Source organism: Ranitomeya imitator, chromosome 2 (assembly GCF_032444005.1).
Source record: "Ranitomeya imitator isolate aRanImi1 chromosome 2, aRanImi1.pri, whole genome shotgun sequence".
In the NCBI taxonomy this organism is placed as follows: Eukaryota; Metazoa; Chordata; class Amphibia; order Anura; family Dendrobatidae; genus Ranitomeya; species Ranitomeya imitator.
In genome coordinates this window covers 300,030,061-300,046,267 of record NC_091283.1, presented here as the reverse complement: position 1 = coordinate 300,046,267, position 16,207 = coordinate 300,030,061, and the positions used below count along the sequence as shown (strand labels likewise).

Below are 16,207 nucleotides of genomic sequence, written 5' to 3'. Positions count from 1 at the left end.
TCAGGTCAGAGGGCGCGGTGACGCAATTAGTGCGTGCTGCCCTCTGCCTGAGCAGTCAGTGCAGTGGACGGCGAACGTAGCGGCGGCTGGCGGCGGTGGAAAGAGAAGCAAGTGAATATAGAAAGTGACGAGGGCCTGAGCGACGAGAGGCGAGTATGTGATTTTTTTTTTTTTTTTATCACCGCAACAGCATATGGGGCAAATGACTGTATGGAACATCTTATGGGGCCATAATCAGCATTTATGGACCATTACAATGGGCAAATGACTGTATGGATCATCTTATGGGGCCATAATCAGCATTTATGGACCATTACATGGGGCAAATGAATGTATGGAGCATCTTATGGGGCCATAATCAGCATTTGTGCAGCATTATATGGGGTTTATTTTGTATGGAGCATCTTATGGGGACCATCATGAACTGTATGGAGCATTATATGGGGCTCCTGATTCAATATGGATATTCAAAAACATTTAACCTACTGATGTCTCGATTAATTTTTCTTTTATTGGTATCTATTTTTATTTTTGACATTTACCGGTAGCTGCTGCATTTTCCACACTAGGCTTATACTCGAGTCATTAAGTTTTCCCAGTTTTTTGTGGCAAAATTAGGGGTCTCGGCTTATACTCGGGTCGGCTTATACTCGAGTATATACGGTAATTCGGATTGTGCAGTAATCTCTCCTGAAATGGGGGCACTAATACTTTCTCTACTCTTCTGGTCAGGACTCATAGTTGTTAGGGCTAGCGGAACACACCGAGTAAAAATAGATGTTTATTATAAATGGTGCGTTCGCAGCCCGGGGTCCACCGTCTAGGAGAACCTGCTGCTAGTGAATGGTGGCACTGTTTGGCGGTATAGACTAGCTCTGTTACCTCACAGAGCAGCCGCAAGAGGAAAGCACTGCGCCCTGTTAGCCTCACAGGAGCACAAGCTTACTGCTGAACTGATAGCAGCCAGTGGTTAAGCACACACGCAATCTCCTCACCGGAGGTGCCGGTATTCTAGGGGCTTATTTCAGCCGGGTCCCTGAATCACGTTCACACAATCTCCTCGCCGGAGGTGCCAGCATTCTAGGGGCTTATTTCAGCTGGGTCCCTGAACAGATACATGCATAACCACACTGGCGCAAAGCACATATTAGAATTGATACTGGCGCATGGCCGTGTGGCCATGCGAGCCTTATATAGCTGCAGCAAGTAAAAGATCTTCCTAGAAGGACCAATGAGAGACTGCCATACCTGAGCATGTGACCCTAAATCTCCACTGAGAGATCTTGCCCTGGGCATGCTCAGTGTGTGCAAAGCAGGACCTTCCTGAAAGGACCAATGGACTTAGCTGCAGTATCTGACCATGTGACCCTCGATCTCCACTGGGAGATCTTACTCTGGGCATGCTCAGAACAAGAAAAGCAGGACTTAGTCCTAGAAGCGTCTGCTCGCCGCTGCCCAACACTGACTTCAATGGCAGAAGCAGGAAAAGCAGCAGTAACTCTTTGTACAGAGTGGGACTGAGCAAGATGCTGGGACCGACGTCTCTGCTGAGCAGGCTCCACTGTGGCAGGAGAAGAATGGGAGACCGCAGCGGAGACAGACCGAGATTCCCCCCGTGCAGAGGTGGGAACTCGACCCCTAACACATATTAGCTCCAGTAGTCCACCATAAACTCCGGTTTAGTGTTGGAGTTCTCCCCTCATACCTATGTTGTTGTTGAGGATGTAACTTTTTTTTTTTATATACATGTTCATTCTGCATGATAGTTTGAATGTGGTGGGATCGGCCTGCCTCTCTTATCTGAGTCTGTAGCTCCCTGGTAGTGTTTAGAAAAAGGTTTCAGTTACCAAATGCCTGAGATCTAAATTTAAGATTCCTCAGCTCTGCGCTATTATAAAAAGTTATATTTAAATGTCTAATATTTCTTCTTTGGCTAGATGAAGAGAATGGGGCATCAGACTGCGCTGCTCGCCTGTCAGGATAATGTACCAGAGAAGTCCAAATAGAAGTAGTAGAGAATAGACTTTATTTCTACGTGTTTCGTGGTGATCACACCACTTCCTCAGGACAGTCTATACCAAGAGGTATACCAAGAGGTATAGACTGTTCTGAGGAAGTGGTGTGATCACCACGAAACGCGTAGAAATAAAGTCTATTCTCTACTACTTCTATTTGGACTTCTCTGGTACATTATCCTGACAGGCGAGCAGCGCAGTCTGATGCCCCATTCTCTTCATCTAGCCAAGGATCATCACATCGGGGCTTGCAGCAGCCGCCAATGCTAAGTGCAGTGTTTGTGTCTTACACAACCATAATAGGTGAGTGAATTTATACTATCTCTCACGAATATTCCCTTTATCTCGGATAAGACCCTATGTGCGCTCTATATTCCTTCTAGCTACCTAATATTTCTTCTTGACATTTATCTGACAGAAAATATTGGTCCTTACGATAGTTTATATTGCATAGAGCCACCGAGTCCCATACTCCAATTACTCCAGAGAAGTTTCACCACTACTCATTTTTTTTCCCTGAGGATGATTGTTCAGCTTGATCATTTCAGTAGATGTGTTGTTGTCTATAGTCACAGTTTTGCCCATTACCCTTTAACTTCTTTAACCCCTCTACATGGATTTGGACTTACACAGAGACCCCTAGGCTTGGGCCACAGTGTTACCTGCTGTTCTGTGGAGTAAAATGGGAAGAAGAATAGACCGATAACCGTGTCAGAACCAAGAGGCCAGAGAAAATACTAACTCAGGAGACATAGGAGTAGTCAGTAAACAGGCTGGGGTAACAACAGGAAACAAATACACAAGCCGGGAGCTGAGCACAGAGGACTGAACTAGAGGAGATCAAGGCTGTATCTGGCAGATTCCAGCAATATGCTTCAAGCTTTAGTAAGGTGGGGTGCTTTCGAAGTCCAATTCTGATTGCCCAAGGTGTTCTCAATCTCAGACGGACATATTGCATATGCTTTGGGATTGTCCCAGATTTTCTCCTATTGGATTGTAGTGTTGAACTTCATTGGAGTGGTGTATGGGTACGTTATCCCTAGGGATCCGTTGATATCTATATTAGGGTATATGGAGGAAATATTAACTGACAATACGGCTAAAATTGTAATTGCAAGATTATTGTTTGCTGAAAGGAAACTGATTGCAAAATATTGGGTTAGAGAGGAGCCTCCGAATTCATTGCTCAAATGAACTACATAATTCAACTTGAGATAAGTATTTACACCAGGAGAGACGAGCTGGATTTCTTCCATAAATTATGGCAGCCGTGGTTGAATAGGATTAATGTTCTATCAGTATATAGTATTATAGAGTACAACTTATGGTAAACTGCAACTCGGTTTGATATTGCTAACTATGGACGAATTATTGTTTGCTCCTGATAAGGTTTCCATCGGGGGGTTAATTTACTGTAAAACATAAAATGAGTATGAACATGTGATCTGTTGTAAATCTTGTTATGGTTAATACAAATGTATCTGATTAAAAATGTGTGGTGCATTCCAATTGGCTAAAACAGGGAGCAGATTACTGCAGCTGATAGCACACACACCCATACTGCCAGACTGGATGGTACTACAGATGCCAGGCACCCTAATCTTAGCGGCTGGGAAGAGCCTGCACCGCCAAGAGCTTCTGGCTCCAACCCCACCTCTGTTACCAGCATCACCTGCAGAATTAGTAAGCCGCGTCTGGTGTCCGAAGCAGACGTTGCAGGAGCAGATCCCAGAGGAGATGGGGCACACCATTTGCAGAATCCCTAATATGACAAAATTGCAGAAAACCAGAGCAGATGAAATCCCTATAAAGTGACTCCATTTTGTAAATTATAACCCTCAATAAATTAATCTATAGGAATAGTGACTATTTTGACTGCACTGCAGTTTCCAGATATTAGCACGCGCAGTGGATGTTGGAGAGTGAAAATTTCAAATTTCCCAAGTTATTACCCAACACATAGTGCCCAGATTGTGCTCCAGGAGATACACATGCCGTGAAATAAGTGGTTTCTTCTCACTATAGTAATGCCAAAAGCATGGATGCTTAATGTGGTTTTGAGCACAGTCTAGTAAACTGTAAACTGTCATTGTCTTGGTGAATAATTTAATAATTTTGCATAACTTACCATTTTTACAGACCGTTTAAATAGAAATGTTCAAAAATATAGAATTCAAGGATATTTTATTCTAAAATAATAATTGGTTTTATTCTTGGCAGATGACCGTACCAGGAGATCAGCAGGACAGCTGACATCTTCAATGTTTAAATCAGATAATCTTGAGATCCCACAGGATACAATTGAAGTGAATGCCATTACTCCAAATATACCATCATCCCTTCACAGCAAAGATCTGTCATCTGATCATTTGGAACAGGTCCTGTCTTCTGATTCATTGCCTAGTACTAATGAAAATCAAAGTCACAAAATAAGCATTAAAAATCGAACTGCTCCTAAAGCAATGAAGACATTTTCATTTTCAGAATATGGAAATAGTTTTCCCCTAGAAAAGTCATTTCTCAAACAACAAAAACTTCACAAAGCAGACAATAGATTTTCTTGTTCCAAGTGTGGGAGATGTTTTAACCAGAAATCAGATTTTGTCAGTCACCAGAGCATTCACACAGTGAAGAAGCCATTTTCCTGTTCAGAATGTGGGAAATGTTTTATTCGAAAAGCGCAGCTTGTTACCCACCAAAGAACCCACACAGGAGAGAAGCCTTTTTCCTGTTCAGAATGTGGGAAATGTTTTAACCACAAAGCGAATCTTGTTAGCCACCAGAAAACCCACACAGGGGAGAAGCCATTTTCCTGTTCAGAATGTGGGAAATGTTTTAACCACAAATCGAATCTTGTTAGCCACCAGAAAACCCACACAGGAGAGAAGCCTTTTTCCTGCTCAGAATGTGGGAAATGTTTTAACCACAAAGCGAATCTTGTTAGCCACCAGAAAACCCACAGAGGGGAGAAGCCTTTTTCCTGTTCAGAATGTGGGAAATGTTTTCTAGCTAAATCATTTCTCGTCATACATCATAGATCTCATACAGGGGAGAAGCCTTTTTCCTGTTCAGAATGTAGGAAATGTTTTAAACACAAAGCGAATCTTGTTAGCCACCAGAAAACCCACAGAGGGGAGAAGCCTTTTTCCTGTTCAGAATGTGGGAAATGTTTTCTAGCTAAATCATTTCTTGTCAAACATCATAGATCTCACACAGGGGAGAAGCCTTTTTCCTGTTCAGAATGTGGGAAATGTTTTACCAGGAAAGCGAGTCTTGATAGCCACCATAAAACCCACACAGGGGAGAAGCCTTTTTCCTGTTCAGAATGTGGGAAATGTTTTAGCCAGAAATCGAATCTTGTTAGCCACCAGAAAACCCACACAGGGGAGAAGCCTTTTTCCTGTTCAGAATGTGGGAAATGTTTGGTGAAGAAACCATCTCTTTCTAGCCACCAAAGAATTCACACAGGGGAGAAGCTTTCTTTAAGTTCTTAATTGTTTTTACATAGTCACATACAAGTGCTTCTAAGTAAATTAGAATATTATCAAAAAGTTTATTTCAGTTCTTCAATGCAAAAAATGAAACTCTTATATTAGTCATTACAGAGTGATCTATCTCAAGCGTTTATTTCTGTTGATGACTATATCCTACAGCCAATGAAAACCCAAAAGTCATTATGTCAGTAAATTAGAATAAAAACACCTGCAGTGGCTTCCTAAACATTTAAAAAAGGTCCCTTAGTCTGTTTCAGTAGGCTCCACATCTGCTGACTGGACAGATGTCTAGAAGGCAGTCATTGACACACTCCAGAAGGAGGGTAAGCCACTGTAAAATATTAGTATTTCAATAATAATAAAATGTAGATTACATAACATATGCAGGTTCTAACTAGCAAATAGATACTCTGTATATTGTGGGAATTAGTTATTCTGAGGATTTTGGCCAATACATCTGTTCTCTGTCAGAACTATAGGTCTTTTGTCAGAACTGTCAATATGTGGCTATTTGGAGATAGTAAATGGTTCTTAAAGGTCACAGGCTATATGCTTAAGTATTTCAAAATGAGGTAATGTACAAAAAACTAATATTCATATTCCGCAAGTTACTAGTGTTCTTCTAATATGGTAGAGGCCATGAACATAGCGGCAGAACATCTTATGTTGTTATGAGACAGGAAAAATAGAAACCAATGTAAGTCTATGGGTCAAAATAGTATATAAGCCGACCTAACTCTTGTTCAGGAGATCTCTCATACTTAAAGAATCTCCAACCCGGACCACATCAACTTCAAGACCATATGTAAGAACCACTGAATGCTTGTTTTCTCTTTTATAATCTAATACTTATTTTTGGGTGCTATGAACTTTTCTTCATTTTTGTAATCACTTTTTGAATAAACATTAAACAAGATTTGTTTTATCCACATAATTCAATATTGCGTTCCTTTCTATCCTCACCGTGCTCTTACTTAAAAAAAAAAAAAAAAAAGTAAGAAAGTGTTATTTTTTTCTAACATTTTGGGGAGCCCAGCCAAATCTGATTTTTGTGCTATTTTGGATGGATTCCTTTTGATTGCACACAGGGGGAGGAGAGCTCTGCTAAACACCTGTTGTTCAGGGTGCAGGAATTCCACTATTTCACGTCACAAGGATCAGACAGAGCCTGCAGAGGAGTGAAGATTTGTGTCTCCAACCATAAAGAGCTACATGTGTCCCATCCAGGAGGAGGTCTGAGGAGTCAGTAAAGATACGGAGGACCATCCATTGACCATTGGATCAATCCACTAGAGGAAAAGACATTCCATATGTGAGAAAATGGATTTTATTCATGATTATTCTAAGAAAAGTATTAGAGTTTAAGTTTGTTCATAGCCATACAGATTCACAATTATGGTCTAGTTTGTATAGCCAATGTGAAGCAGAGAATCTTAAAATTTATAAGAGTTTTTTCTCAGTAAAACAAGTTACAGAGAAAGCTTCAAAATAGAATGCACATGGTCTGAGTGTACAATAATTTAGTCTTTGAGAAAACTGAAGCACAAACACATAAAGCATGTACTATCACACAAGACATTGGTCATACTGACACACAAGGTGACACACAAGAGTCTGACGGGGATTACTTCAATTGTCCAAATTGTTTGATATTGTCAGAACATAATGAACAATTGGAAGATCAAATTGATACTTGAACAGAATTATTGTCCAAATTGCACCAAGATATAAAAAAGGCTTCTGTTGTTACACGATCAAACAAACAGGAAGACAATGCGCCAAATCATTTTTACCAGACACACAAAATCCAGATGTTTCAGTAGAGGATTTACAGGCAGATGAACTACAACAGAAAAAATTCCATGACAGAGCAGCACAAATTAATCTGAAAATACACGATCAGTTAATGAAAATTGTAAAAGACGTTCCAAACTTCAATGACATGATGGATGCCTTTTATAATGTGCAAATTGCCTCTTCTGAGAAAAAGAGGACTTAAACTCTATAGCGCCACCTGTTGGAAGTAGCGATCCTACAAGTCACAATCAACTCTTTAAAGAGTCATGCAATATGACAGGATAAAAGCCAAATTAGTATCTCAATTCGCAGACACGGTGTTTCGGGCTGTTGGCCCTCGTCAGTGCGAAGCATGAGAACCAATTTGGCTAGGTGAGAGGCTCTGGACTGGGGTCTAAGGGGTATCGTTTCTCCTTATGGAGAGTGAAATACCATCTCTGGCTTGTCAAGGTAAGGAGGCTTATTTGCCGTGCAATGCTCCTCTGGGAAATATAATATGCAAATTGCCTCTTCTGAGAAAAAGAGGACTTAAACTCTATAGCGCCACCTGTTGGAAGTAGCGATCCTACAAGTCGCAATCAACTCTTTAACGAGTCATGCGATATGACATAGGATAAAAGCCAAATTAGTATCTCAATTCGCAGACACGGTGTTTCGGGCTGTTGGCCCTCGTCAGTGCGAAGCATGAGAACCAATTTGGCTAGGTGAGAGGCTCTGGACTGGGATCTAAGGGGTATTGTTTCTCCTTATGGAGAGTGACATACCATCTGTGGCTTGTCAAGGTAAGGAGGCTTATTTGCCGTACAATGCTCCTCTGGGAAATATAATATGCAAATTGCCTTTTCTGAGAAAAAGAGGACTTAAACTCTATAGCGCCACCTGTTGGAAGTAGCGATCCTACAAGTCACAATCAACTCTTTAACGAGTCATGTAATATGACTTAGGATAAAAGCCAAATTAGTATCTCAATTCGCAGACACGGTGTTTCGGGCTGTTGGCCCTCGTCAGTGCGAAGCATGAGAACCAATTTGGCTAGGTGAGAGGCTCTGGACGGGGGTCTAAGGGGTATCGTTTCTCCTTATGGAGAGTGACATACCATCTCTGGCTTGTCAAGGTAAGGAGGCTTTTTTGCCGTACAATGCTCCTCTGGGAAATATAATATGCAAATTGCCTCTTCTGAGAAAAAGAGGACTTAAACTTTATAGCGCCACCTGTTGGAAGTAGCGATCCTACAAGTCATAATCAACTCTTTAACGAGTCATGCAATATGACTTAGGATAAAAGCCAAATTAGTATCTCAATTCGCAGACACGGTGCTTCGGGCTGTTGGCCCTCGTCAGTGCGAAGCATCAGAACCAATTTGGCTAGGTGAGAGGCTCTGGACTGGGGTCTAAGGGGTATCGTTTCTCCTTATGGAGAGTGAAATACCATCTCTGGCTTGTCAAGGTAAGGAGGCTTATTTGCCGTGCAATGCTCCTCTGGGAAATATAATATGCAAATTGCCTCTTCTGAGAAAAAGAGGACTTAAACTCTATAGCGCCACCTGTTGGAAGTAGCGATCCTACAAGTCGCAATCAACTCTTTAACGAGTCATGCGATATGACATAGGATAAAAGCCAAATTAGTATCTCAATTCGCAGACACGGTGTTTCGGGCTGTTGGCCCTCGTCAGTGCGAAGCATGAGAACCAATTTGGCTAGGTGAGAGGCTCTGGACTGGGGTCTAAGGGGTATTGTTTCTCCTTATGGAGAGTGGCATACCATCTCTGGCTTGTCAAGGTAAGGAGGCTTATTTGCCGTACAATGCTCCTCTGGGAAATATAATATGCAAATTGCCTTTTCTGAGAAAAAGAGGACTTAAACTCTATAGCGCCACCTGTTGGAAGTAGCGATCCTACAAGTCACAATCAACTCTTTAACGAGTCATGTAATATGACTTAGGATAAAAGCCAAATTAGTATCTCAATTCGCAGACACGGTGTTTCGGGCTGTTGGCCCTCGTCAGTGCGAAGCATGAGAACCAATTTGGCTAGGTGAGAGGCTCTGGACGGGGGTCTAAGGGGTATCGTTTCTCCTTATGGAGAGTGACATACCATCTCTGGCTTGTCAAGGTAAGGAGGCTTTTTTGCCGTACAATGCTCCTCTGGGAAATATAATATGCAAATTGCCTCTTCTGAGAAAAAGAGGACTTAAACTTTATAGCGCCACCTGTTGGAAGTAGCGATCCTACAAGTCATAATCAACTCTTTAACGAGTCATGCAATATGACTTAGGATAAAAGCCAAATTAGTATCTCAATTCGCAGACACGGTGTTTCGGGCTGTTGGCCCTCGTCAGTGCGAAGCATGAGAACCAATTTGGCTAGGTGAGAGGCTCTGGACTGGGGTCTAAGGGGTATTGTTTCTCCTTATGGAGAGTGACATACCATCTCTGGCTTGTCAAGGTAAGGAGGCTTATTTGCCGTACAATGCTCCTCTGGGAAATATAATATGCAAATTGCCTTTTCTGAGAAAAAGAGGACTTAAACTCTATAGCGCCACCTGTTGGAAGTAGCGATCCTACAAGTCACAATCAACTCTTTAACGAGTCATGTAATATGACTTAGGATAAAAGCCAAATTAGTATCTCAATTCGCAGACACGGTGTTTCGGGCTGTTGGCCCTCGTCAGTGCAAAGCATGAGAACCAATTTGGCTAGGTGAGAGGCTCTGGACGGGGGTCTAAGGGGTATCGTTTCTCCTTATGGAGAGTGACATACCATCTCTGGCTTGTCAAGGTAAGGAGGCTTTTTTGCCGTACAATGCTCCTCTGGGAAATATAATATGCAAATTGCCTCTTCTGAGAAAAAGAGGACTTAAACTTTATAGCGCCACCTGTTGGAAGTAGCGATCCTACAAGTCATAATCAACTCTTTAACGAGTCATGCAATATGACTTAGGATAAAAGCCAAATTAGTATCTCAATTCGCAGACACGGTGCTTCGGGCTGTTGGCCCTCGTCAGTGCGAAGCATCAGAACCAATTTGGCTAGGTGAGAGGCTCTGGACTGGGGTCTAAGGGGTATCGTTTCTCCTTATGGAGAGTGACATACCATCTCTGGCTTGTCAAGGTAAGGAAGCTTATTTGCCGTACAATGCTTCTCTGGGAAATATAATATGCAAATTGCCTCTTCTGAGAAAAAGAGGACTTAAACTCTATAGCGCCACCTGTTGGAAGTAGCGATCCTACAAGTCACAATCAACTCTTTAACGAGTCATGCAATATGACTTAGGATAAAAGCCAAATTAGTATCTCAATTCGCAGACACGGTGTTTCGGGCTGTTGGCCCTCGTCAGTGCGAAGCATGAGAACCAATTTGGCTAGGTGAGAGGCTCTGGACTGGGGTCTAAGGGGTATCGTTTCTCCTTATGGAGAGTGACATACCATATCTGGCTTGTCAAGGTAAGGAGGCTTATTTGCCGTACAATGCTCCTCTGGGAAATATAATATGCAAATTGCCTCTTCTGAGAAAAAGAGGACTTAAACTCTATAGCGTCCACCTTTTATAATGTGGACATTTTTGAATCAAACACAGATTAATGCAATCTTAATGATGAACAAAAAAACAAGATATTCAAAGTATGGTTACCCTCACATATGGGAAAAAGATTACAGACCACACCCAGATTAAATGATAATGAATTGACACATAGCACAAAAGAAGACAGACTTAGACAACTAATACTGTTTACGACCGGCGAAGCCACTCCTACAATTGATGTCCTGGAAAATGTACGAACTAATATTAATGTTGACCCATTTGCATTTTTGGTAAAATTTGAACAGGCCTTTAGGATGGTGATGAATCTTAACCCTCATCCGGAGCCAACATCCATGATCAGATTTTTTGTAAAAAAAAGTTCAAATATTTAAAGCCTGCCTCAGAGCAGTTGGCTATTGCTCAGCCATCATTGCATGAAGCAACAGTTTTTGACTAAAATAGCTGTAGTTCATGAGAAAGAAATCAGCTGAAACCTAGACCCACAGTAACATCCAAGAACAGAGATTATATTGATCATAGAGGTAAAAATACTACACAAAGGAACAATATCCATTGTTATTTCTGTGGTATACCTGGACACTTAAAATGGCAGTGCAGAAAATTTTTGAGAGCAGAATCAGACAGGTACACAAGGAACAGGTAAGCTTGGAAGGGAAAATGGACTCGTGGCAAAATCATCCACCAAACCTTCTGCACCTCCATTACATTCTTCTGCACCCACTCACACTGACAACAGACAAACACAGTCACCGTATGCACCATTAATCAGACAGATCAGAGAGACGACAGTGAAGGAGACTGAGTCCAGGGACAGAATTCCAAGTGCTTTTAAAAAGGACATTGGTCTTCTCCCATCTCCTCCATCTTCTGACAATCATAGACTACTCCTACACCCCATCCATTGGAATTTGTGACTCGTTAAATTGGATGACTCTGGAAGACCATTTATCAAAGGAAATTTATCAAGACCGAATGTTGTATTTCTTATTGATACAGGAGCTCAATTAAGTGTCACAAATCTTGATTTGATGCTACAATCAGATTCACCAGTTTGTACAATTGTTGGTTTTAGTGGAAAGGTGGAACTAAAGCAACCTTGGTTACCAATGTGATGTTGGAAATACCTAGTTTTTTCAAAACAGGAATTGACATTTGGTATTGTCGTGATTCTGAAAATATATTTGGCACAGATTTTGTGCAGAAATTCGGATGGGTAGTCGATCTAGGAAATCAAGTGATCTGGAAAGATTCTAATGGTTGTAAACCTGAAGTCATTTAGTGATTATAGCCATGTTGGAAGTATTTGCTTAAATGATGTTGTGTCAACAGATCATTTGTGGCCTGAAACTGGTGGTGATGAGGTATTGACAGAATTGTTCAGCTTTTTCTTTTTCTTTGGGCTCTGTTCAGGAATGAGGTTGGTACAATGAAGGATGTTGTTGTAAATGTGGAAGGGCAAGATCTTCCACCACAACGTCAGTTGTTGTGAATTCCGCTCTTGGGCTCCCTCCGGTGGTTGTAAGTGGCACTTTTGTGAGTTCTGCTCTTGGGCTCCCTCTTGTGGTTTCTAGTGGTATGGCTGCTCCTTGGAGTTGGCTGTCATCAGCTGCCTCCACTTATCGTCTCTTCTGCTCGACTATTTAGGTCTGGCTCTTTCTTCAGCCAGTGCCACTTGTAAATGGTTCCTGGTTGGATTCACATCTCTTTGGAGTTCCCTGTTATCCTGACCAGTTCAGCTAAGCTAAGTTTTTGCTTGCTCTTTTCTGTCCATAGATTGTGGACTTATCCATTCTGTGCTTTCTATGTTTGTCCAGCTTATCAGTGTGAATTTATTCTGTCTTGCTGGAAGCTCTGGGAGGCAGATTTGCCCTCCACACCTTTATTCAGGTGTGGATATTTTTTGTAAACTCTGCGTGGATTTTTGTAGTGTTTTATACTGACCGCACAGTATTCCATCCTGTCCTATCTATTTAGCTAGACTGGCCTCCTGTGCTCATCCTGGTTTCATTCTGTGCATGTCTTTTCCCTCTCCACTCACAGTCATTATTTGTGGGGGGCTAATCTATCCTTTGGGGATTTTCTCTGAGGCAAGATAGTTTTCCTGCTTCTATCTTTAGGGGTAGTTAGCTCTTAGGCTGTGACGAGATGCCTAGGGAGAGTTAGGCTATAAAGGCACAGATGATTGACCTCGTGGAGACCAAAACATCCAACACCGCGGAGACACCATCACGTGTTTCTCAACGCAGTGATCCAGAACACTGCCCCCAAATATGCAAATGCAAGTAGAGGAGCTGCGGAGACACCATCATGTGTTTCTCAACGCAGGCAGTGAATAGCCAGGCCTTTCCCCGGGAAGAAACAACCAAGGGAAGGGCAGCATCCAATAAAGGAAAACATCCAATAAAGGAAAACCACCTATGCCAAGCATGGTATCCATCCACAGACAGCTGTTTCGGGGGTTTTGCCCCTCATCAGTGTGGAGTAGGAAACTGGCTATCAGGAGCAGTGCCTAGTAGAAAGTCTATAAAGGCACGGATGATTGACCTCGTGGAGACCAAAACATCCAACACCGCGGAGACACCATCACGTGTTTCTCAACGCAGTGATCCAGAACACTGCCCCCAAATATGCAAATGCAAGTAGAGGAGCTGCGGAGACACCATCACGTGTTTCTCAACGCAGGCAGTGAATAGCCAGGCCTTTCCCCGGGAAGGAACAACCAAGGGAAGGGCAGCATCCAATAAAGGAAAACCACCTATGCCAAGCATGGTATCCATCCACAGACAGCTGTTTCGGAGTTTTTGCCCCTCATCAGTGTGGAGTAGGAAACTGGCTATCAGGAGCAGTGCCTAGTAGAAAGTCTATAAAGGCACGGATGATTGACCTCATTGAGACCATAACATCCAACACCGCGGAGACACCATCACGTGTTTCTCAACGCAGTGATCCAGAACACTGCCCCCAAATATGCAAATGCAAGTAGAGGAGCTGCGGAGACACCATCACGTGTTTCTCAACGCAGGCAGTGAATAGCCAGGCCTTTCCCCGGGAAGGAACAACCAAGGGAAGGGCAGCATCCAATAAAGGAAAACATCCAATAAAGGAAAACCACCTATGCCAAGCATGGTATCCATCCACAGACAGCTGTTTCGGAGTTTTTGCCCCTCATCAGTGTGGAGTAGGAAACTGGCTATCAGGAGCAGTGCCTAGTAGAAAGTCTATAAAGGCACGGATGATTGACCTCGTGGAGACCAAAACATCCAACACCGCGGAGACACCATCAAGACAGATCAGAGAGACGACAGTGAAGGAGACTGAGTCCAGGGACAGAATTCCAGTGCTTTTAAAAAGGCCATTGGTCTTCTACCATCTCCTCCATCTTCTGACAATCATAGACTGCTCCTACACCCCATCCATTGGAATTTGTGACTCGTTAAATTGGATGACTCTGGAAGACCATTTATCAAAGGAAATTTATCAAGACCGAATGTTGTATTTCTTATTGATACAGGAGCTCAATTAAGTGTCACAAATCTTGATTTGATGCTACAATCAGATTCACCAGTTTGTACAATTGTTGGTTTTAGTGGAAAGGTGGAACTAAAGCAACCTTGGTTCCCAATGTGATGTTGGAAATACCTAGTTTTTTCAAAACAGGAATTGACATTTGGTATTGTCGTGATTCTGAAAATATATTTGGCACAGATTTTGTGCAGAAATTCGGATGGGTAGTCGATCTAGGAAATCAAGTGATCTGGAAAGATTCTAATGGTTGTAAACCTGAAGTCATTGACCCTAGTGATTATAGCCATGTTGGAAGTATTTGCTTAAATGATGTTGTGTCAACAGATCATTTGTGGCCTGAAACTGGTGGTGATGAGGTATTGACAGAATTGTTCAGCTTTTTCTTTTTCTTTGGGCTCTGTTCAGGAATGAGGTTGGTACAATGAAGGATGTTGTTGTAAATGTGGAAGGGCGAGATCTTCCACCACAAAGTCAGTTGTTGTGAATTCCGCTCTTGGGCTCCCTCCGGTGGTTGTAAGTGGCACTTTTGTGAGTTCTGCTCTTGGGCTCCCTCTTGTGGTTTCTAGTGGTATGGCTGCTCCTTGGAGTTAGCTTCCTTCAGAGCTCGTTCCATGTTGCTCCTAAACCACCGCATCATAACACAAATGTGCTCCTTGAAGTAACCTGCAAAACAGATATTGTTCATCCAAGAAAGTAAATGCAAACTTGTACTGACAACTCTTTTCAAGAGGTATACTGAAAAAACATTACTGATGTCCAGTACAGAGAAGTATTTTGCCTCTGCATTCAACCTTGCCATCATGTCATGAGTATCTGCAACAATGGGTGCTACATTGGGAGTATGTTTGCTAAACATGCGCAAATCCAATATCATTCGATAAGAACCATCAGATTTTAAGACACACCACAAAGGATTGTTACTTCCTTGGAGTTAGCTGTCATCAGCTGCCTCCACTTATCGTCTCTTCTGCTCGACTATTTAGGTCTGGCTCTTTCTTCAGCCAGTGCCACTTGTAAATGGTTCCTGGTTGGATTCACAGTCCCTAAGCTCAACACAACACTAGAAGTAGCCGTGGAATGCTCCTAACTCTCCCTAGGCATCTCGTCACAGCCTAAGAGCTAACTACCCCTAAAGATAGAAGCAGGAAAACTATCTTGCCTCAGAGAAAATCCCCAAAGGATAGATTAGCCCCCCACAAATAATGACTGTGAGTGGAGAGGGAAAAGACATACACAGAATGAAACCAGGATGAGCACAGGAGGCCAGTCTAGCTTGATAGATAGGACAGGATGGAATACTGTGCGGTCAGTATAAAACACTACAAAAATCCACGCAGAGTTTACAAAAAATCTCCACACCTGACTAAAGGTGTGGAGGGTAAATCTGCTTCCCAGAGCTTCCAGCAAGACAAAATTAATTCATACTGATAAGCTGGACAAACATAGAAAGCACTGAACAGATAAGTCCACAATCTGTGAACAGAACAGAGCAAGCAAGAACTTAGCTTTGCTGAACTGGTCAGGAAAACAGGGAAATCCAAAGGGATGTGAATCCAACCAGAAACCATTTACAAGTGGCACTGGCTGAAGGAACAGCCAGGCCTATATAGCCAAGCAGAATAAATAAAATAATCTTTATTTTTATATAGCGCTAACATATTCCGCAGCGCTTTACAGTTTTGCACACATTATCATCACTGTCCTCGATGGGGCTCACAATCTAGAATCCCTATCAGTATGTTTTTGGAATGTGGGAGGAAACCGGAGTGCCCGGAGGAAACCCACGCAAACACGGAGAGAACATACAAACTCTTTGCAGATATTGTCCTGGGTGGGAT

At 42.4% G+C, this 16,207-nt stretch overlaps 1 protein-coding gene across 2 annotated transcripts in view; it reads left to right on the top strand.

Moving 5' to 3' along the window:
* Positions 1–6,443, top strand: part of LOC138663349 (oocyte zinc finger protein XlCOF22-like) — a 34,669-nt gene extending 28,226 nt beyond the window's left edge. For both annotated transcript variants that reach the window (XM_069749529.1, XM_069749530.1), the window contains exon 7: positions 4,236–6,443. In XM_069749529.1, the coding sequence (XP_069605630.1) occupies positions 4,236–5,509 (1,274 nt within the window). In that variant the 3' untranslated portion in view covers positions 5,510–6,443. The remainder of the gene's footprint in view (positions 1–4,235) is intronic.
* The last annotated feature ends 9,764 nt before the right edge of the window (positions 6,444–16,207 follow it).